The sequence below is a fragment of the Dipodomys spectabilis genome, unplaced genomic scaffold (genome assembly GCF_019054845.1).
Source record: "Dipodomys spectabilis isolate Male_0828 unplaced genomic scaffold, ASM1905484v1 ptg000511l, whole genome shotgun sequence".
Lineage (NCBI taxonomy): Eukaryota > Metazoa > Chordata > Mammalia > Rodentia > Heteromyidae > Dipodomys > Dipodomys spectabilis.
This window is the reverse complement of record NW_024871188.1, coordinates 1066534-1090085: the sequence shown is the minus strand read 5'-3', so window position 1 is coordinate 1090085 and position 23552 is coordinate 1066534. Positions and strand designations below refer to the sequence as shown.

Here is a 23552-nt window from a genome sequence, read left to right as displayed (position 1 = left end):
TTACAGGCAGGTGCCACTAGGCCTGACTGCCTATAATAGCATTCAGGAATGACACATATGGAGACCCTGATTGGCCAGGTCTGCTGGGAAGGGGGCATGACCACAAAGGCTGGAGGGATCCTCCTGGTGGTAGAGACGTGTTATAGCAAGGTGGGTGTCCTGGCTGACATTGTATGGGACAGAGGTCCTCATAGCCCGGAACTGAGGGAGCAAACACAAGCTTCCTCTCTATTAATTCTGCATGACTGTGTCCTGATCTCAAGCTAAAAATAATATCATTTAAAAATAGTAGCCGGCGCCAGGCGCCAGTACCTCATGCTTGTAATCCTAGCTTTTTAGGAGGCTGAGTTCTGAGGATTGAAGTTAGAAGCCAATTTTGACAAGGCAAGTCTGTCCAATTAATCTCCAGTTAGTCTGCAAAAATCCAGTAGTGGAGTTGTGGCTCAAGTGGTAGAGCACCAGCCTTGAGTGAACACACACACACACACACACAGAGCCAGAAGTGGAGCTGTGGCTCAAGTGATTGAGCGCCAGTCTTGAGCTAGCTCAGAGACAGGGCCTAGCCTCTGAGTTTAAGCCTCAGTGTTTGTACCTACCCCCCCCCCCCCCCAAATACCCCAAATTCAGGGTCTGGATCAGATGTCCTCGTCCCCTCCACCCAGCCTGTGCTGGCTTCAGCCTCACCTCAGTGATGTGTTCTCAGTCACTACATCCGGTAACTTCAGGAAAATTCTGGGTATTCTGATTTTTCAAGAACACCTGGAGATCAAACTTTCTTTGGGGGAAACATTCGGATTCATTTTTTCTTCTTTTTCTGAGCCAGCATCTCTGTGTGGTAGGCCAGGCTGGCCTAGAACTTGAGGACTGGAAAGACAGCATAACCACCATGCTTGGCTCATTAACAAGGAATTGAAAAAATGGTAGACTTTTGGATCCCATTTCACTGGTAGTCTGCCATCTTTGTTTAGACTTCTCATGAGGGATGTAGGCTGGGGGCAGAGGCTAGCCAGGGGAACAGACAGACAGGGAGGGAAACACCCACACCCAGGGGCCTCATTTTCCCTATTCCCAGAGTCAGAGACAGCTGGGGGCTAGCAGAAGGAAAGAGAGGCTCCTTCCGGGGTGACAGGTGCCTTGGGGAGCCTGTTAGCTTGGGATCACAGAACACCAGTGTTGGACCAATGTTAGTCACCTGACTATGATGGCTGCTTTCTCCTTCCTAGCTAAGACTCTGTTCAGGACTGCACACTGCTTGCAGAGACACGCACAGCAGGACTGGTTAAAAATGCAGGTGCCAAGGCCAGGCATGGTAGCGCATGCCTGTCATCCTGACTACTCAGGAGTTGGAGATCTGGCGGATGTAGGTTGGGGGGGGGGGGGAGGGAGGGAAATAGTGAGATCCCATTTCAATCAATAAGGTGGACATGGTGATGTGTGCCTTTCATCCCAGCTAGGAGGTACAGGGAGGAAGACAGGTCCAGGCTGGCTCTGGATGAGAAGGTGAGACCCAACTCGGAAAATAAAGCAAGTAAGAGCCGAGGAGTGGCTCGAGTGGTGGAATGCTCGCCTAGCTAGGGCCAGGATCAAGTTCTAACCCCATTACCACTTTTTAAACAGTGAGTTAATATAGTTATAATAATTTCATATCCAGGCCTTATTCCCAGAAGTTCCACGAGGGGGAGCCTAAGCAGCACTCATGAAATCATTTGTTATTGGCATTCTCTCCACTCAAGAAAACGCTCAGAGCTAGGATTCAGGAATTGGAAGCTGTGCCCCTGCCCGGGATTCGAACTCGAGGCTGACTAGCGCCTCCTCGACGTCACGCAATCACCTCCGGAAAGCCTCACCCGGGCCACCGCCAAGTCCACCACGGAACGCCAGTATTAGCATATCCCGCCCACCCGCGCCTTTCCCGCTCGCGGGTGGCCAGCCGCACTGTCACTCACAGCTCCGCCCTCGACTCTGGCCGGGCCCGAAGCCCCGCCCCTCTCTCCTCCGCGCAGCCTACCCCGCTGCCGGCTCCGCGCCCCGCCCCCGGCTCCGGCCTCTGCAGTCGTGGCTTGTGATTGGTCATTGCGGGACCCTTGGGTTCCGCCCCCGGCAGCAGGCCCCGCCCTGCGGAGGGGAGAGCGCCGGCGGGCCGGGGCGGCGGGTTCGGCTGCGCGGCGGGACTGAGGCGGCCGCGGCCGAGCGCAGGTAAGGTCGCCCGCGCCGTCGGGGCTCCGCCGCCGGCCTGGGGCTCGGCGCCGGCGGACGGAGGCTGGGGCTGGAGTTGGGGCGCGGGGTTCTCTCGGGAAGGAGCGCGGTTGGTGGGGTCGAAGCTGGCTGAGGAGAGCGAGTTGCAGTCGGGGGTCCGGGGGGGCTGGAGTCGGAGTTCGGGGGTCAGAGTCGGGGGGCCGGAGTCGGGGTCCGGGGGCCGGAGTCGGGGGTCCGGGGGCCGGAGTCGGGGTCCGGGGGCCGGAGTCGGGGTCCGGGGGCCGGAGTCGGGGGCCGGGGGCCGGAGTCGGGGGTCCGGGGGCCGGAGTCGGGGTCCGGGGGCCGGAGTCGGGGTCCGGGGGCCGGAGTCGGGGGTCCGGGGGCCGGAGTCGGGGTCCGGGGGCCGGAGTCGGGGTCCGGGGGCCGGAGTCGGGGGCCGGGGGCCGGAGTCGGGGGTCCGGGGACCGGAGTCGGGGGTCCGGGGGCCGGAGTCAGGGTCCGGGGGGCCTGAGTCGGGGTCCGGGTTAGTGAGGGGGGCCGGAGTCGGGGGCTGAGGCTGGAGTCGGGGTCCGGGTTAGTGAGGGGGGCCGGAGTCGGGGTCCGGGTTAGTGAGGGGGGCCGGAGTCGGGGTCCGGGTTAGTGAGGGGGGCCAGGAGTCGGGGTCCGGGTTAGTGAGGGGGGCCGGTGTCAGGGTCCGGGGGGCCGGAGTCGGGGTCCGGGTTAGTGAGGGGGGCCGGAGTCGGGGGCTGAGGCTGGAGTCGGGGTCCGGGTTAGTGAGGGGGGCCGGAGTCGGGGGCTGAGGCTGGAGTCGGGGTCCGGGTTATCGAGGGGGGCTGGAGTCGGGGTCCGGGTTAGCCAAGGGTCTGGAATTGGGGTCCAGAGGAGGAGCTGGAGTTGAGGTTCAGGTGAACAAGGGGAGGCAGGAGTTGGGGTGCAGATTAGCTGGGGAGAATTGGGGCTGGAGTCTGAAGTAGGGTTTGTGCAGCAGAAGCTGTTAGAAGTTGGGGGGAGCCAGGCAGGGGGTGAGGAACATACTTGAGTCCCAGTTAGAGAGGAATGGGAGGGCTCCTGGATAGGGTTTTCTGGAAAGGTCCAGCGAAGTTAGGACAGAGCTTGAGGAACAGAGAGGTTCTACGTGGGGGTGAGGGCCAGGCTTGATCTGGAGGAGTGTGGGGGGGAGGGGGGGGCTGGTCCCTGTCTGGGGTCCTGGGAGGAGGTGGGTGGGGGGCAGAGGCTGAGATGGCCTAGGCCAGGTGCCCTACTGGATGGAGGTGACCACTTAGGAGAATTGGGAGGGGCTGGGATGGGTTTTCCCCTAAAGATTTGGAGACTAATCTCTCCAGGCCCTGGTGAGGAGGGAGCACTAATCACCTGGGGTTCAGATTGAGATGGGGTGAAGCTCCCTGGAAGAAGGGTGCATCAACACCCCAAGGTCTCTTTCTAGGATGGAGGGGCCCATGGAGCCACGCTGGGGTGCATAGAGGCTCATGGCAGGGCTTGAATCTTTTAGGGATGACCTTGGGAGTTTGGGGGGGGGGAATGATGCCAAAGGATGTGGGTGGCATTTCTTCCCCTGGGGTGAAGGGGGACAGCTGGAGATTGGCTGGTGACTTGCTGAGAGGCTGTGATGGTGTTGCTAGGTATCAAACCGCCAAGGCCAAGTTCACAAGCTGGTCTTGTGCCATGCGCATGCGTGTGTCCATGCGTCCGTGCGCGTGTCCTGGTGTAGCCAGGACCCTGCAAGATTATGTCCCAGCGCTGGGAGATGGATGGACCTGTGTTCAGAGTTTGCCTTTAGCTGGTCTCACTTCTGTGCTCTTCCCTCCTCCCCCATCTTGAGGGCGTGAGAAAGACAATGGTATACCTGGTTGGGACACCCCTGCGCATGCGCCCCCTCCCCACGCGCCCCCCCCCATGTGCCAGGGCCCCCTCCCCTAGGCTGGCAGCATGCTTGAAGCTTTGAACACAGTGTTCTAAATTAAGGATTTTCTTGGGGGGCTGGGAGGAGATGGAGGGGATGACAGGGTTGTCATAGAAGAGAGAAAAGAATTGCAGCTCGAGGCCTGCACTACCATATTGGTACATGGAAGAAGAACCCCAGGAGTTTCAAAAATGAATTTGCAAATAAGGGACAAAAGGAAAGGAGAGAGGGAGAAGGAATGAAGGCAGACAGGCAAGCATGCAAACATTTTCATATTATTAAAAAAGAGAGGCCAGGTGCTGGTGACTCACACTAACAATCTTGGCTACCCAGGAGGCTGAGATCTGAGGATCAAGGTTCAAAGCCAGCCCGGGCAGGAAAGTCTGTGCAAGTCTTATCTCTAGTTAACCACCAGAAAACCAGAAGTGGAGTTGTGACTCAGGGTGATAAAAGGCTAGCCTTGAGCAGAAAAGCTCAGGGACCGTGCCCAGGCCCTGAGTTCAAGCCCCACGGCCAACAAAAATAAATTAGGGCTGGGAATGTGGCTTAGTGGAAGAGTGCTTGCCTAGATGCATGAAGCCCTGGGTTCGATTCCTCAGTGCCACATAAATAGGAAAGGCTGGAAGTGGTGCTGTGGCTCAAGTGATAGAGCGCTACCTTTAAGCATAGACAGGCTCAGGGACAGAGCCCAGGTCCAGAGTTCAAGCCCCAGAACTGACAAAAAAATAAAAATAAAAAAAAAATAAAAGAGCATTTGCCTAGCACTCACCAGGCACATAGAAAATAAACATATGAGTGAAAGTGAAGGGAACACTAAATAGGAAGAATATGTCTGGATCCCACATCCAGTGGTGAAGAAACAACTTGTCTATTTGAGATAAGGGTGCTTGATTATTCCGATTTAGAGCCAACGCCGTAAGAAATCATTGCAAGCTCACACCTGTGTGCTGGTTGGACCCACCTGTAATCCCAGCTACTCAGGAAGCTGATACTTGAGGATTGTAGTTCAGAGCAGCTTAGGCAGGAAAGTCCAGAACACTCCTAATGTCCAATGAACCACCAAAAAGCTGGAAATGGATGTGTGGCTCAAATGGTAGAGAACTAGCCTTGAGCCCAAAAAGCTCAGGGACAGCGCCCAGGCCCTGAGTTCAAACCCCAGGACCAGTACAAAAAGAAAAAAAAAAAATCTCACCTGGAGAGGAGAAAGGAATCACACTGCTTCTAGAGAATTCTCCACAGAGTGATTTGTTTTTCCTTTGTGACTTGACTGACCAGTATCAGGCATGGAAAAATGGCCATGGGGACAATTTCTGTCTTTGGTTTTCAGTGGGGCTTGGGGGTGGGGGTGGGAAGCACGTTTGAGGTCCTGGGGTGATTCTTGGTCTTGTAGGGAACAGCATTCAGGGGGATATCTGTTGAGTAATGCTCTTATTTTCTGTCCGAGTTTCATGCTTCGTCAAGCGTGGGACCCTGTTGTTTGAATGAAAAGCACACAGGAATTATCTTCACTCATACACCTCACTGGCTTGGTGCTTACTGAATGGATTTTTTTCTTTTTGTGCACTGCATAGTAACATTTTAAAAAGTTGCGTTTCTATTCAAGGTGTTGTAGCAGCTTTTCTCATTTGCAGCTGGAAGCAGATGGTCTTTTAAATGGTATTTACTGGCCTGAGGTGTGGCTCAGTGGCCAGCACTTCCTTAGGACCTGGGTTTTCATCCCAATACAGCAAAAATAGAACCCCCAAAAGGTGTTGATTTCAGGGGAGCTGGTGGCTCATGCCTGTCATCCTAGCTACTCAGCTGGCCAAGAGCTGAGGATCACAGGTGGAAGCCATCCCAGGCAGGAAATTCTGAGACTCATCTCCAAATAACCAGCAAAAAGCTGGAAGTGGAGCTGTGGCTCAGATGGTAGAGTACCAGCCCTGGGCAAAAAAACTAAGGGATCGTGTCTAGGCCCTGAGTTTAGGACCCATTACTGGCACACACACACACACACACACACACACACACACACACACACACACACACACACACACACACACACAAACACAAACACACACACATTTAACAAGCAATAGTGTTTATTAAATTTAAATTTTTAACTTTTTTGTTGTTGTTGTTGGTTGTGGGGCTGCCCCTGCACTCTTCAGCTCAAGGCCAGTGCTGTACCGCTCGAGCCATAGCACCACTTTGGGTTTTCTAGTGGTTTATTGGAGATAAGAGTCTCACAGACTTTCCTGCTTTGAACTGTGATCCTCAGATCTCAGCCTTCTGAGTAGCTATGAGCCACCAGCGCTCTGCCTCAAAAAACCTTTATAACTCTCTTTCCCTTCCTTTCTTCCTTTTGTGTTAGAAATAGAACCCCAAGCTGTGTGCATGGTAGTTAAACTTCATTCTTCGACGTCCCAACCATTGTAAATACTATATTTATTTTATTTTGTTTTGTTTCTAATGTAGCCCAAGCTGCCCTTGAATCCTCCTACCTCAGTCTCCTAAGTGCTGGGATTACAGATGGATCCTACTGCACCTGGCTTGTAATTCGTTTTGTTTTGTCTTTTTGTGCTAGCCCTGGGGCTTGAACTCAGGGCCTTGAGTGTGCTCAGGTTGCTTGCTTGACTGGAGCTCTACCACTTGAGCCACCTCTCCAGTCTGGACTTTCCTGCCTGGGCTAGCTTCTCACTTGGACCCTCAGATCTCAGCCCTCTCAGTAGCTAGGATGACAGGAGTGAGCTGCCAGAACCTTGGGTAGGTTTGTAATTTCTTTCAAAAAGGCTGTGATTGGCCTCTGAGTTTGGAATTTTCTAGAGAAGACCATTGCTGTGGCCATCATGGCACCGGTCAGGGTTGATGGAAACAGAGTTTCTGTCTTGTGTCCTGGAGGCAGCCCAGCGTGAGTGAATGCCTGAGCTCGCTTTTCCTTCACTGGGAGGTTTGTCACAGGCAATTCTTCTTAAGTCCCTGAGTTCAAACCCCAGTGTCCATCCACTGTCCCTGTCCCCTAAGAGCTGGGGGAAAAAAGCAAGTGTGATGTCTAAATGGGAAACTCTAAGGTTTGGGGTGAGTTGTCTGGGGGCACACACCAGCCTCCGCGTGTTTGCTCCCCTTTTCCTGTGGGGATGGACCCCATTCTCCCTGGGTTTCTGGGGGACCCCTCATGTCTCATCACACCACTGGTAGGTGACAGCTCCTCAGAGCTTCTATATGCCATTGTAGGTTCTTCTCGAGATTTCTGCAAAGGGAGAAGTCTTACACAGCTTTTGAATTTTAAATGGATGGAGGCATAATTTGCATATCTTAAAATTCAGCCGTTTTATGCATATAATTTAGGGGGTTTTGATAAGCTTATGCAGCCATTTCCATAAATGGATTTTGAGGGGGAGGCAGTAGTGGGGTTAGAATTCAGGGCCTCTCACTTTCAAGAGAGGTGTTCTACTACTTGAGCCACATCTCCAGCCCTTTTTTGCTTTAGTTGTCTTTGAGGTAGGGTCTTGCATTGTTGCTGGGGTTGACTTCAGGCCTCAGTTCTCCCACGTATGGTGTCTGGAGTACCTGGGATGTCAGGCATGCACTAATATGTCCAGCTCACTGGTTGTAAGGGGTCTTGGGACCTTTTTATTCACGCTAGCTCAAATCACTATCCTCCTTATCTCTGCCCCCTTGAATAGCTGGGATTATAGGTGTGAGCCACTGGACCTGGCTTATAAACTGAATTTTACAACTTGATATTACCCTGTTAGATCCCTTTCCCCTGAGCCTTCACCCCATCTCCTCCCCAGGCCCTGGCCCCCACAAGTCCACTTCCTGCCTCTGCATCTTCCTGTTCTCGGGCCATACATTGTGGGTGCCTTTAGTGTCTACTTTTCTTACTGAGCATGGTGCCCTCAGGTCCCTCCACACTGTGGCATGGGTCAGAGCCTCATCCTGTTCATAGGTGACTAGTATTCTAGCATGTGGATGGACCATGCCTGTGGTGTCCATCCATTCATCCACCTATCCATCCATCCACACATTCATCCATCTACCCATCACCCATCAATCCATCCACACATTCATTCATCTACTCTTCACCCATCATCCATCCAACCATCCACACATTCATCCATTCCATCCATCATCTATCCATCCATCCATCCACACAACCATCCGTCATCTATCCATCTACATATCCATTCATTCATCCATCTATCTATCCATCACCCATCCATCCATCTCTCCATCCACACATTGATCCATCTATCCATCACCCATTCATCCATCATCTGTCTATCCATCCATCCATCTATCAATCCACATATCCTTCCATCCATCCACACACATCCATCTATCTATCCAGCCATTCATCTATCCATCCACATATCCTTCCATCCACCATCCATTATAACTTTCTACCTATCCATCCTTCCATCTGCCTATCTACATATCCATCATCTATGGATCAGCCTAGATGGTTCCTTTTTTCTTCTTCTTTTTTTGGTACCAGGCCTAGTGCTTGAACTCAGGGCCTGGGTGCTGTCCCCAGCTTTTTTGCTCAAGGCTAGTGATTCACCACATGAGCAACAGCTCCACTTCTGGCTTTTTGGTAGTTAATTGGAGATAAGAGTCTCATACACTTTCCTATCCAGGCTGATTTTGAACTGTGATCCTCAGCCTCCTGAGTAGCTGGGATTGCAGGAACAAGCTACGATTGCCTGGCTTGGGTTACAGGACTTTTAGGGCTGTGCAGTGGTTTTGTTCAGCCTATAATGAGCCTTAGTGTCACCTCTGGCCCCCACCCAGATGACAATGATGTAACAATGGCCCCTCTGACAGGGACTTGTAGGGCAGAACCTGGCAGTGAGGAGGGGCAGGGAGTGTGTGGGAAGACTTCTGCTTAATTTTACTGGGAACCTAAAACTCCTCTAAAAAAACAAAGTCTATTTTTAAAAACCCAAATGTATCCGACTATTTTAATGCAATCACAGAATCATAAGCTCTTTTATTACAAATGGTTTGGCCTGATGCTTCCCCCCACTCTCCTCTCTCTTTCTCTTTTGGAGTCAGGGTCTCCCTGTGTAATCCAGGCTCTCCATCCTCCTGCCTCATCTTCCCAAGCGCTGGGATTACAGGTGTGCACCACTATGCCTGGCACTCGATGAGATGCCCAGGCCTGCCTGAGGCCCCAGATCCAAGAGCCAGATGAGCAGCCGGGCCCAGCAAACCTTTGACCACTGGAATGGCCCCTGGCTTCCAGCCCTACTCCCCCAAGGCATCTCACAAGCACCCCATTCACGTGGCGCTCCCAGGCCCTGGCACAAGTTCTGAGGCTTAAAATAGGCACACAACAGGCCTTTGTTGAAGAGAGGAAGGAAGGAAGGAACATTTCACACAAAGGAGACAGCAACAGAGGTGTCCAGGAAGCCAGGGCAAGTGCCGGGGCGCAGCGGGGGAGCTGGCGAAGGGGGTTCCAGCCAAGGACACCCTGGGAACTCTGGTAGCAGCGGGGCTGGGGCGGCGTTTGGCAGGACTCCTGCAGCGGTGATGGATGGTGAAGGTGCAGAAGCTGCGGCCCTCCTGGGCTGACCCAAGGACTTCTGGTCATGTGCAGGGGACCACTGGGTTGGAGTGGCAGAGCCCGTGTGGAAGCTCAGAGCCCCTTTGTAACATGGGGTACTAGCAGAGGCAGAATCACCCCGCAAAGATTACCTCATATACTGTTCAGTGATCGCCCCACCCCCCAGAACAAAACCCCCTAAACAGCAGCATAATTCACAAAAGTCAAAAGGGAGGAAGAGGAATTGAGGCTGGTGCCTCGCATCTGTAATCTTAGCTACTCAGAAGACTGAGATCTAGGGCTGGGAAGGTAGCTTAGTGAGAGTGCTTGCCTAGCATGCATGAGGCCCTGAGTTCGATCAACAACAACAACAACAACAGATAATAAAAAGAAATCTTAAAAAAATAAAAAGACTGAGATCTGAGGATGGAGGTTCAAAGCTAGCCTGGGCAGGAAAGTCTGAGGTTCTTATCTCCAATTAACTACTAAAAAAGCTGGAAAGGACGCTGTGGCTCAAGTGGTAGAGTGCTAGCCTTGAGCCATGAGTTCAAGCCCTAGGACCAGCACACACACATAAAAAAATGGATCCTGTGTTCCACCTACCCATCTACCCTCCCCAGTGTATTCTGTGACATAAGCTCAGTACAGTGACCTTGGGTGACCTTGGGGGAGCTGACCATGGCCTATTTCAGAGTGGGACTCTAGGCATGCAGTAAGTTCAGGACTCTGCCACTGAGCTATACCCCAGGCCTGGTGACACATTCTTCCAAGCCCTTCACCCTAAGAAACAGCGCTACTCAAGGGAACACAGTGAAAACATTATACCTATTCTTTCTCATTTCCTTTGAGTTTCTTGCTCGTTCGGTCTTATGATTCTGGGATTTGAACTCAGGGCTTTGAATTTGCTGGACAGATACTCTACCACCAGAGCCAAGTCTTCAGTCCTTTTGACTTCAGTTAGTTTTTCAAATAGTCTTGCATTTATTACCACATCAGCCGGAACCCTAATCCTCCTATTTCTGTTGCCCACAGCACTGAAAGGTAGGTGTGTGCCACCACTGTGCCCAGCTATTAGCTGAAATGGGGCATGGGAGATCTCACAAACTTTTTGCCTGGGATGGCCTCAAATCACAACCTTCCCAATCTCTGCCTCCTTATAACTGGAATTATAGGCATGAGCCACATTGCCAGCCTTTAAAAAAACTTTTTTTTGGGGGGGGGGGGCTGGTCCTGGGGCTTGAACTCAGGGTCTAGGGACTGTCCCTGAGCTTCTTTTACTCAAGGCTAGCACTCTACCACTTGAGCCACAGCGCCATTTCCAGCTTTTTCTGTTTATGTGGTACGAAGGAACTGAACCCAGGTCTTCATGCATGCTAGGCAAGCACTCTACTACGAAGTCACATTCCCAGCCCATATATATACATATATATGCGCGTATATATTATTTATTTTATCTTTGTTATTGTTACTTTTAAGGATTTGTACAAAGGGGTTATGATTTCATATATTAGGTGCCTTTTTTTTTGTTGTTGTTGGTCGTGGGCTTGAACCCTGGGCCTGGGTGCTGTCTTTGAGCTCTTCAGCTCAAGGTGAGTGCTCTACCGCCTGAGCCACAGCGCCACTTCTGGTTTTCTAGTGGTTTATTGGAGATAAGAGTCTCATGGACTTTCCTGCCTTGGCTGGCTTTGAACCGTGATCCTTAGATCTCAGCCTCCTGAGTAGCTAGGATTACACTGGTACCTGGCTCTTTTTTTTGTTTTTGAGGAAAGGTTTCACTATGTTGTTTAGGCCTGAAATTTGACAATCCTGTCTTCACTTTCTGAGTGCTGGGATTACCACCCTGGGTTCCTACCTAATTTTAAATATTCTCCCAGCCTGATTCCAGAGAGAATAACAAGTGGAAACTCATTCTAGTGATACATTGCTCTTCGCTCTGGAGATGTAACCTTACCATTTGAACATTTGATATAGGACAAATTGCGAGTAAGCTGCTTATCCATCCTCCTCCATCCTCCTTCCTCTCTGGGCCTTAGAGGCTGCATTTGGGTGACACTCAGCCCATCTTATGCAGACAAGAATGGTCCTCTGGGTGCCGCACAGACCTTGTATGTCCCACGAAGCTGCAGACATGGAAGATGGGGTGCCTTGCAGGGAAAGTCCATGGGCCTCTCTTGTCCAATCTTTGTTTTACCAATGACCAGATGGGGACCTGGGGATTTACTGACTTATTAGTAGGAAGGCTGGACTTGATTTTAGAATTTGATCCTTTAGCTTTTCTTGTTTCATGTAAGCATCTCTAATTCTTTTTTATTCTTATTTTTGGTTGGTCCTGGGGCTTGAACTCTGGGCCTGAGCACTGTCCCTCAGCTCTTCAGCTCAAGGTGAGCGCCACTTCCGGTTTCCTGGTGGTTTATTGGAAATAAGAGTCTCCCTGACTTTCCTGCCCTGACTGGCTTTGAACTGCGATCCTCAGATCTCAGCCTCCTGAATAGCTAGGATTACAGGAGTGAGCCACCAGTGCTCGGCTGGGCATGGGTTTATTCAGATGGTATTTGAAGGGTCCCCACTTGCCAGGTGCAGTGTCTGAGTAAAATTCTAAGAGCCTGATGGCTGTTTTCTGTTTGTCATTGGTGAGCTGAGAACTTGAGACACCATTAGGCCTTTCATCAGAGGAGTGCTTTTTCTGAATTTTTAATTTAATTATTTTTTTTTTTTTTGTCGGTTGTGGGGCTTGAACTCTGGGCCTGGGCGCTGTCACTCAGCTCTTCAGCTCAAGGCGAGCGCTCTACCACTTGAGCTACAGCGCCACTTCCGGTTTTCTGGTGGTTTATTGGAGATAGGCGTCTCACGGTCTCTCCTGCCCGGGCTGGCTTTGAACCGCGATCCTCAGATCTCAGCCTCCTGAGTAGCTAGGATTACAGGCGTGAGCCACCAGCGCCCGGCTTTAATTATTATTAGGATTATTTTTGCAAATTGCTACTTGTAAAAATACATCATTGTTTTTCACTTGAATTTTCAAAGATCAAGTTGCAGGGGAGATGGGAAGAAATGAAGCTCTTGGAGTTTTGTGATCAGTTGTTTGCTTTTTTAAAAAAATTGGATCATAATAGTTGTACATATTTAATGATTTTTTTTCTTGTTGTTTTTGTGGTACTGGGGATGGAATCCAGGTATTGTTATGTTAGGTCATCACTTCTGAACCTACAGCCCCGATTGGCTATTTATTTATTTATTTTAGAAAATAATCTGAGCTGGGCACCTGGTGGCTCACACCTGTAATCCTAGTTACTCAGGGGGCTGAGATGTGAGGATCAGGGTTCAAAGCCAGCCTAGGCAGGAGTGTCTGTGAGACTATCTCCCATTAACTCCCCAAAAGAGGGAAATGGGGCTATGCTCAAGTGGTAGAGCACTAACCTTGAGTGAAAATGGTTAGGGTCAGCGCCTAGGCCCTAAGTTCAAGTCTTTTTTTTTTTTTTTTGGTTGGTCATGGAGCTTGAACTCTGGGCTTGGGTGCTGTCCATGTGCTCTTCAGCTCAAGGCGAGCGCTCTACTGCTTGAGCCACAGCGCCACTTCCAGTTTTCTAGCGGTTTACTGGAGATAAGAGTCTCATGGACTTTCCTGCCCGGGCTGTCTTTGAACCATGATCCTCAGATCTCAGCCTCCTGAGTAGCTAGGATGACAGGCATGAGCCACCGGCGCCCAGCTTGAGTTCAGGTCTTATTACTGGACGAATAATAATCTGGCTTCTCTCTCTTTTTCTCCCTGTTTTCATCTTTGTCTCTGTCTTTTTGTCTTTCTCTGGCTGTTTTCTCTGTCTCTGTCTGTCTGTCTCTGTCTGTCTGTCTGTCTGTCTCTCTCACATGCGCGCGCACGCGAGCTCCCTCACCCTCTCCCTCTCTCTCAGATGCTCTCATTCAGAGTAAAGAAAACCCAAGCACATGTGCTTCTACTCCACAGATGGTGTGTGTAGATTTGGGATGCAGATGTGCAGGAGCAGGAGCCGCGGATTGTCAACACTGGTCCTTCCAGCCCGGGCTCTGCCTCTGTGGCACTGTCCCCCATCCCTCCCCATCATCCTGGCTGTGACACAGGTCGCAGGATGATGGAAAACCACAAGTGGCATCCATCACTTCCTGGATCAAAGTCGCCCAGTGCCTGGCACGAGGCGCAGTGTCCCACAGGGGTGCCGGACACTGGCTGCCTCTCAAGGAAACAGCAGTCTGAGTCCTGGTGTACAACGCTTTCTGAAAAAAAAAGACAAAAAACAAACCCATCTTTTTAGTTTGGAGTGGTTTTACATTTCCAGAGCCACCAGAGAGCTCCCCCATGGCCCGCAGATTGCTTTCCTGCACTCTGAGATCCTGCCCATAAAGCCCTGTGTGCCTTTGTCCTGGCAAGAAATTAGCCTTGTTTTTCTCCTTCCATCTGTTTCCATATTCTCTCTGTCTGTCTGTGTGTCTCTCTGTGTGTCTCTCTGTCTCTGTCTCTCTGTCTCTCTCTCACCCCTACCTTCCCTCTCCTCTTTCCGCCTTTCTCCATCCCCCCCTTCTCTGGGATTTGAATTCAGGCCTGGAGTTTGATATTCTACCACCTGAACCAATTCCCTTTCGCTTTAGCCAAACCCCCAACCGCGTCCCCAGTCTTTTTTTTTTTTTTCTTCCCTTAATTTTCTGATGGAGTCTAGTGGTTTTCCCCAGTGGCAGCCTGGGACGTTGCTTCTCCTTCAGAACTTGGATAACAGGAATATACCACTATGCCAACTTTAATTAGTTGAGATGGAGTCTTGTGAATTTTTAATCCCCAAGCTAGCCTTGAGTCTCAAACCTCCCGATCTCAATCTCCCAAGTGGATGGTATTACAAGCATGAGCTACTACATCTGCCTTAACCGGGTACTTTATGTATATATGTATGTGTGTATGTATGTATGTACATCATGGGACTTGAACTCAGGGCCTGTCTTTTCTGAAAGTTACTTGTCTACCACTTTGAGTCTCAGCTCCACTTTCTGTTTTCTGGTGGTTAATTGGAGTTAAGAGTCTTTCCTGTCTGGGCTGGCTTTGAGCCACAATCCTTAGATCTCAGCCTCCTGAGTAGCTAGGATTACAACTGTGAGACACTAGTGCCTGGCTAACTTGGTATTTTTCCACATCCTATTCAGATCTCAATCATTTCCCCCTAAAAACCCTTTTTCTGCCCAGAATCCCACGTGACATGTAGTGGCCATCTCTCCTTGGGCTTCTTCAGGCTAGGCCACATTCTTCAACTTTTGATGTCTTGTGACCTTGACTGTCTTGAGCCCTGGCTGAGGTCTTTGTGGACTGTTCTCTGCTCTGGGCTGGTAGGGTTGTAGGTTTCGGGGGGGGGGGGTGCTGGGGCTTGAACTCAGGGTCTGGGCATGAGCAGAGAGTGTGACAGAGAGACACTGGGCCCCACAGTGTGGTCCCACTGGGGTCAGTCCTCAATGATCTAAGCACCTCCACTAGGGCCCTACCTCCCTCTGGGCAAACTACCACTTGTGCCATACCTCTAATCTGGCTTCGCTGGTTAATTAGAGATGAATCTTGAGGGCTTTCCTTCCTGGGCTGGCTTTGGAACCTTGATCCTCCAGATCTCAGACTACTGTATGGCTGAGACTACAGGTGTGGGGCACTGGCCCTGGCTTGTATTGTGTTTGATTGGAACAGAAGCCATGTAACTAATTGCCAGTGCCCAGCCCAGCGGCATCCAGCCTTCTACCTGCTGTGCAGCCAACACTACCATCTCTCTGTACAGGTCCACTTTTTTCTGGACATTTCTTATCCTTGGGGAGGGGGTCACATCCTGCTGTGTGGCCTTTTATGTCAGCTGCTTTTATCAGTACAATGTCCTCGGTGTTCATCTACATTCAGATTTTCTGGTCTAATAAATATTCCATTGTGTGAAGAGACCCCCATTGTGCAAATCCACCCAGCCATCCTGGGACACGGGGGCTGCCGTGGACATCGGTACCCAGGCTTCTGTGTCCCGTGCGTTTCCATCTCTCAGATCCACCCCACAAGGGTCACAGCAGGGCCGCTGTGCACTTTGCATAACCCACTGAGCATGCTCGGCGTGCGCCTTTATGCCCGCTGGGATTTTTGTCCATTTGTAGCTTCTTTATCAAGCTGAGCCCGTCCGGCCCGAGTTCCTGTGGCAGTCAGCTTCTTCTCCTGCCTCTGGGGTTCTTTCTGTTTTTCTTCTTACTATTGACTTTGATGAGCCACCCCTCCCTACTCCCCCCACCCACTCTCTACCCACCTCCTCTCCTCATCACCCTTTAGCTTTGTGCTCAGGTGACAACTCCAGAAGACACCCACCTCCCCAGGGGTGAGGGAGGGGCGTGGCCCTATCTTCCTTTTGTTCTTCATGTCATGTCATGGATGCCCCTACCTCCAGGGTAGGTGAGCCCGCTGCAGAGGATCGGGCAGGGCATCGGTGTGTGTGTGTGTGTGTGTGTGTGTGTGTGTGTGTGTGTGTGTGTGTGTGTGTGTGTGTGTGTGTGTGTGTGGTGGGTGAGTAGGGGGTCTGCATTCAGAGAAAAGCCTGAGACAGTGAGAACAGGAAGCGGCTGTGGTGGGCCCCAGAGTGCCTAGAAATGTGTCCTGCTGCATCCTGGGGGGCCTGTGGCTATTCGCCCTCCACACCTGTGGCAGAGGGGGCCCAGCAGCTGGAATCAAGCTCAGCATTCTGGATGTGGTCATCTTGGGGGCCCCCAACGCCACCACAAGGTCTTTGTGAGAGGAGGCAGGAGGCCAAAGGCCAAAGGACTGAGAGCATGAGCTGCTGTGAAGAGAGAGGAAGAGACCGCGAGCTGAGGGCTGCAGGACATGCGTCCTCCTTGGAGCCTTAGGGAGGACCAGCCCTGCCACACAGACTTACACGCTGCCCTCCACGTGCTACAATGGTGGGTTTTTGTTTTTGCTAGTCCTGAGGCTTGAACTCAAGGCTCAGGTGCTGTCCCTTGGCTTTATTTTTCATTTGAGGCTAGCTCTCTACCACTTGGGCCACACAGCTCCACTTCTAGCTTTTTGGTGGTTCCCTGGAGATAAGAGTCTCACGGACTTTTTCTGCCCAGGCTGGCTTCAAACTGTGATCCTCAGATTTCAGCTTCCCAAAGAGCTAGGATTATATGAGCCACCCACCTCTTGGTCTCAGCTTGGGCAGCTTTATTATTCAGCCCCTCCCTGAATAATAAAGCAGAAGCAGAAGGCTGTGGCTTAAGAGGCAGAACAGAGCATCTACCTAGCAAGTGTGAGGCCCTGGGTTCAAATTCCAGTACTGCTTTAAACAAAATCAGTGTGGAGCTTTGTAGGGCTCTGTGCTGCCATGTTGATAGACTGTAGCTGGGATCAGAGCCCCAGTGCCGTCCACCCGCTGGGGAGTGCTTGCTCCTCTCCCCAGTGCCTTCGCCCTCCGCTCTGTTCTCTGGGAAGGTTTCTCTGCAGAGCACTCGGCAGTGTAATTAAGTGGCCGCTTTTCCTCTGCGGTAGTGACACAGATTTGTGTCCTGTGATAGATCGTTACTCAAGTCCCTTCAAACCTGGGTGTGAGTCAGGCCAGGAGGCTCCCCAAGCTGAGATCAGGCAGAGATCTGAGTTTGTGTCTTGCTGGGTCTCCCTACCACTGCCCACATGAAAACCAGACTTCATTCTCCTCCTCCTCCCCCTCCCCTCCCCCTCCCTCTCCTCCTTTTCTTCTTCCTCCTCCTGCTTCCTCTTTGGTGTCAATTCTAGGGCTTGAACTCAGAGCCTGGGCACTGTCCCTAAGCTGCTTTTGCTCAAGGCTAGCACTCTACCACTTGAGCCACAGCACCACTTCCAGCTTCTTCTGTGTATGTGGTACTGAGGAATGGAACCCAGGGCTTCATGCATGCTAGGCAAGCATTCTACCACTAAGCCACATTCCCAGCCCCCTTGTTTTGTTTTGTTTTGAGTAGTTTTCTGACTGGAGATAAGAGTCTCATGGACTTTCCTGCCTCAGCTAGCTTTGAACCACATCCTCAGATCTCAGCCTCCTGAGTGGCTAGGATTACAGGCGTGAGCCACCAACAGCTGGCTTCACACACTCCTTTTTTTTTTTTTGTCAGTTATGATGCTTGAACTCTGGGCTTGGGCACTGTCCCTGAGCTATTCAGCTCAAGACTAGTGCCAAAGCGCCACTGCCACTTCCGGTTTTCTGAGTGGTTTATTGTAGATAAGAGTCTCACAGCCTTTCTTGCCTGGGCTGGCTTTGAACTGCGATCCTTAGCTCACAGCCTCCTGAGTAGCTAGGATTACAGGCATGAGCCCCAGGTGCCCGGCTATACTCCATTCTTTCTAGGGGAAGTGACACAAGAATGGCTGTCCTGGGGTCTGAGGTAGGAGCCTATTAGTGTGGGGGGGTCCCCCTGTAGCTATGGTTGGACCTTCTGTTGGGGGTGCAGTCTGGATATTTGGGGGGATGTTTATTCCCTGGGTCTGTGCTAGTCACTATTACATCATTGTGAGAACTAACTGGGTGTGGTTGGTGACACATGTCTGTAATCCCAGCTTGGTTACTTTTAGATTGTCAGTGTAAGGCCAAGCATTGTGGCAGGAGGGGCTGGTGGAGTGAAGGTGCTCAGCTCTTGCCTGCCAAGAAGCAGAGAGAAGTGGAGGTTAGAAGAAGGGCTGGAGTTAAGATAAACCTTCAACCAGGTGTAGGTGGCTCCCGCCGGGCATCCTGGCTGAGATCTGAGGACCGTGGTTTGGAGCCAGCCTGGGCAGGAAAGTCCATGTGACTCTCATTTCCAATGAACCACCAGAAAACCGGATGTGGTGCTGTGGCTCAAAGTGGTAGAGCACTAGCTTTGAGCAAAAAGAGCTCAGGGACAGCACCCAGGCCCAGAGTTCTAGCCCCATAACCACCACCAACATAAAAGCTAGAAGGAATGCAATAGCTCGAGTCCTAGAGTGCTAACCTTGCTCACAGAAGCTCTGGGACAGCACCTAGGCTCAGAGTTCAAGCCCCAGGACACTCTCTCACACATTCTCTCTCTCTCTCTCTCTTTCTCTCTCTCTCACACACACACACACAGAGGACACACCTTTCAAGGGTCACACTCAGTGATTTACTTCCTCCAGCCAGGCCCCACATCCTCTCTGGATGACCCTATTAGGGTCCCAGGGTCCATCCAGTCCCCTCTCAGAAGTGCCACCTGCTGGCGACCAGCCTTTCCACACTGGAGCCTTGTGGGGGGTGGGGGCAGGGAATATATTACATATAAACAACAGCCACCATAAACGATTGTAAATGCAGGGAGAGCCTCAGAATGGCAGGGGTTTCTTCTTTCCTTCCTGCCTCAGTGGCGAGGGTTTACCCAACCTGGGTGAGGCGCGGGGGGGGGGGGGGGGGTCTGTCCTCAGCACTGCACATACAAACACCAAATCCCCAAAGAAACAATCCTGAAGCCCATGAGTCTGAGATCCAGGTTAGGGCAGGGCTAGGCGTGGTCTGGAGGGACCAGGACTGCCTCTTTTCTGTGCCAAATCTAGCTTCTCGTGCGGCGGAAGTTGAAGTTTATGCTTTGGGCCCCCATCTCTTCTGTTTCTGCCTCTGCCTTCCCTTGGCTGACCCCCCCCTTACCACCCCCCCCCCCCCCACCAGGTGTTTTTTGTCCAGACCCAGCTCATCTTCGGAGGACACAGGCCACCAGCAGCTTTCAGACCCTGTCTTCTGTGCTCTCACTTGAACTACTGAAGGCTGTGATTTATTTCCAAATAAGGTCATATTCTGTGACATCCAAGTGAAAATCGGTTTTGTCACATAATTAACCCAGGGTCTCCCCGTCTGTGGGCCCTGGGGATGGGGGCTGAGTATCAGTGGCCCTGCCCCCGCCTCCAATCCACCCCTGATCCTGACAGCCCCAGCATGTACCCTTGGTCCCCTGGAGGCAGTTACCCCCACTCCTACCCTTGTAAGAATGTCACAGAAGGCATGCATCTTTCCAGTGCTTTGCTTGTATCCTGAGGCAAGTCTCCCTGCTGAGCCATAGAGGTCAGAGCTGTCCCTCAGCGCTGTCCACAGCGGGGACTTTGTAATCTGTTTTCTAGTCGTTAAACAACCCAGTTGCTCTGAACTCTTCTGGCTTCTTTTCTTCCCAGTAGCCTTATTATTTTTTTTTTTGGTTTTGTTTTGTTTTTGCCGGTCATGGGGCTTGAACTCTGGGCCTGGGCACTGTCCCTCAGCTCTTCAACTCAAGGATAGGGCTCTACCACTTGAGCCACAGCACCACTTCCAGTTTTCTAGTGGTTTATTGGAGATAAGAATCTCACGGACTTTCATGCCCGGGTTGGCTTTGAACTGCGAGCCTCAGATCTCAGCCTCCTGAGTAGCTAGGATGACAGGCGTGAGCTACAGACGCCCAGCTAGCCTCACTTTCTCTTTTTCTTTTTCTCAGTGGCACTGGGGTTTTGAACTCACACCCTTGAACTTACATGCTGGCTAGCCTGGACCTCAGTCCTCCTATTTGCACCTCCCACACAGCTGAGACCACAGATAGACACCAGCTTGTTTGTTATGATCAGATCTCATTAATGCTTTGCCCAGGTTGGCCTCAAAGATCACCGCAATCTTCTCAATCCCTGCCTTCCTTGAAGCTGGCATTGCAGGTTGTCATTCAGGGCATTTCCTGGTCTTTGTGGTTGTAGCTTTTCCATGGATGACAATGGAATTGTTGAAAAGAATTGGCAAAAGAATTGTTCTCCTCAAGGGCAGGAGGCTCATACCTGTCATCCTAGCTACTCAGGAGGCTGAGATCTGAGGATGGTGGCTTGAAGCCAGCCGGGGCAGGAAAGTCCATGAGACTCTTATCTCCAATGAACCACCAGAAAACCAGAAGTGGCACTGTGGCTTAAGTGATAGAGCACTAGCCTTGAGGGAAAAAGCTCAGGGGTAGTACCCTGGCCCTGAGTTCAAGCCCACAATTGATGTGATACTAAAAAAAAAAACAAAAAACATGTTCTCATCGTGGAGTCTTCATAATTTTTTAAAACCATTTTTTTTTTTTTTTTGTCAAATAGTTCAGGGATTAAGTTAGGTGTCTTCTGATGCATAGAGCTTTGCATTAGTGCTGGGGTGGGGGAGAGGACAGGGACAGGGAACCCTTCACTGTGTGTCTGTCCGTCTTTCTCCCTCGGCACAAACACATGATCTGCTTTGGCTCTTTTGCCAGAACCCCGACTGCTAGGAGTGGCTGGCACCCCAGAAGACACATTTGGAAAGTAGGATGCAGATTGTCAGCTGTGGTGTTCTCCATGTGTTACAACATTTCCAGTCCCCCGTGTGTACAATCTGGATTTCTGTCTATTCTAGTCCTAGCCAGAGGGGGAGGCGTTGGAGAAGTTCTGTTTTAAGCAAAGCATCATGGTATATATAACAATATAGCATTCTTATAACTAGATTGTTCATCACATAGAGAAACTGCCCCTTGTAGTAGTTGGTACAGAGCCCGCAAGTCTGTTACGAGAGTTAACTAAGGATGTTGTTTATCTGCAGGCCCTCGCCCCCACTGTCTCCTTTTTCAAAAGGCATCTGGGAGGTATGTGTGGGGGGTGTCCACGCCACAGATCTGAATTATATATTTTGATGTCCCTTTTAAATATTTTTCCGTTTTTTCTTTTTGAAGGGTAGATCTGAATCGCAGGGGACAGCCTGTATGAGTTAGCTACTGCTGCATAACAAGTACTGCTGATATTAATGAACTGAAACAACACATACCATTAACAATTCTCATGGGTCAGGAATCTGGATGGAACTTGGGCTGGCCTTCTGCCCAGGATTTGTCATGTGCTTCGAGATAGATGTTAGACCTGGGCTGCGGTCTCCTCTGAAGACTCACCTAGGGGAAAGAGTTGCCCACTTGCTCACCCTTGTGGCTGACTCTACTTTCTCATGGAGCCTACTCTGCTTATTGGCTACTGACGTGGGAACTTCCCCTACGGAAACTTACTTGGGAAACAGTTTGTCACTTAGATGGCAGTGTGACTCTAGTGTGAACTAATCTCAGAAGGGGAAGCCCCCTCTCCTCCACCATGCTGTGCTAGTTAGCACAAGTCATGGGTAGGTCTCCTCACTCTCAGGCAGAGCCATCATGAATGTCCTGAAGACCAGGAGTTGGGGGACTGTCTTTGAGTGTCCTCCATGTTGCTAGATGTGACTGGTGGTGAGTGAGGTAGATGGCCGAGGGGGGCAGAGGGGGGCCGAGGGGGCCGAGGGGGCCAAGGGGAACAGAATAGATTTTGGTTGAACAAGAGGTGCTCTTGCCAAGCTTTGAATTCACTGTATTTCTTCCTTCCTTCCTTCCTTCCTTCCCTCCTTCCTTCCTTCCTTCTTTCTTTCTTTCTTTCTTTCTCTCTTTCTTTCTTCTTTTCTTTTTTTGGTCATGGGGCTTGAACTCAGAGCCTGGGCACTGTCCCAGGGAGAGTGCTCTACTTGAGCCACAGTGGCACTTCCAGTTTTCTGGTGGTTTATTGGAGATAAGAGTCTCACACCCTTTCCTGCCTGGGCTGGCTTTGAACCACAATCCTCATATCTCAGCCTCCTGAGTAGCTAGGATGACAGGCGTGAGCCACCAGCACCTGGTTTCACTGTATTTCTCTTATGTCCCCCCCCTTCCTTCCTTCCTTCCTTCCTTCCTTCCTTCCTGCCTGCCTGCCTGCCTGCCTGCCTGCCTGCCTGCCTGCCTTCCTTCCTGCCTTCCTGCCTTCATTTCCCCCCCCCCCCCCTCTCTTTCTCTCTGTCTTTCTTTCTGTCTTTCTGTCTTGTGCTGGTCCTGGGGTTCAAACTCAGGGCCTGGGCACTATCCCTGAGCTTTTTTTGCAAAAAAGAGAGTGCTCTAGCCTTAGAGCCACAGAGCCACTTTCAGTTTTTTGGTGGTTAATGAAAGATAAGAATTTCATGGACTTTGGCTGTCCCAGGCTGGCTTCAAACTGTGATCCTCCAATCTCAGCCTCCTGAGTAGCTAGGATGACAGGCATTCATGAACCACCAATACCTGGCCACCCTGACTGTTATTTCTGTTTCCTGGTGCAACCAGTAATTTCCTAAGATGGCATATTGCTTTAGGATAATCTTCCAGGTGCCTATTTGGAGGGAAAGATTTCCAGAATTTTCAGTGTCTGTCAGTCACCCGGATGGGTCCTGCCCTGCATATCCTGTTTGTTCATAGGGAGCTCCGGATGGAATGAGGGGTTGAGGCATGGTGGGCTTAGCTGGATTATAGTGTTTGGCCTGGCCTAGGTAGGAGTCAGGGACTCTGTTCTGATCCCACAGTACCAGGACACCCCCCCTCCACCCCTCTAGAGATGGATCCAGCCCAGTGCACACAGGGCAGACCCTGGGATGAAGGTGACCTCGACAGAACATTCTGTGATCTCAGCACAGGACACTGAGCTGAGCTGGAGACAGGGCTGAGCTCAGGCCCTGGGAAAACCGTAGCATCTGGTGTCGACTCAGCAAGTCTTGTCTCCCCGCCCCCCCATATACCCCACCCACGTGCCTGTGGCCAGCTGACCTTGTGGGGGTCACAAAACCAGCCCTGCAGACCCAGAGCTGGCTGCGGAGTCCCCGGGCACCCCATGTGACAGTGCAGCCCACACAGGGCCCTGGAGGTGGTGACAGTGGAGCCCAGCTAGTGGGGTCCAGTCCCCCCCCCCCCAGGCTAGTCATGACAGTCACCTTAACCAGGACCAGGTGGAGCTCATTCTACTCCCAGGAAGACTTCTGTTTTTTTCTTTTTTAAGTCAGTCATGGGCCTTGAACTTGGGGCCTGGGTGCTGTTCCTGAGCTCTTTTGTTCAAGGTGGGTACTCTACCGCTTTGAGCCACAGCACCGCTTCCAGTTTTCTGGTTAATTGGAGATAAGAGTC

The 23552-nt window shown here is 51.3% G+C and overlaps 1 protein-coding gene across 1 annotated transcript in view; it reads right to left on the bottom strand.

Moving 5' to 3' along the window:
- Positions 1 to 1942: 1942 nt before the first annotated feature.
- LOC122099323 (extensin-like) overlaps positions 1943 to 23552 on the bottom strand; it is a 43470-nt gene continuing 21860 nt past the window's right edge. The window contains exon 2 of the mRNA XM_042669908.1: positions 1943 to 2752. Coding sequence (XP_042525842.1) covers positions 1943 to 2752 — 810 coding nt within the window. The remainder of the gene's footprint in view (positions 2753 to 23552) is intronic.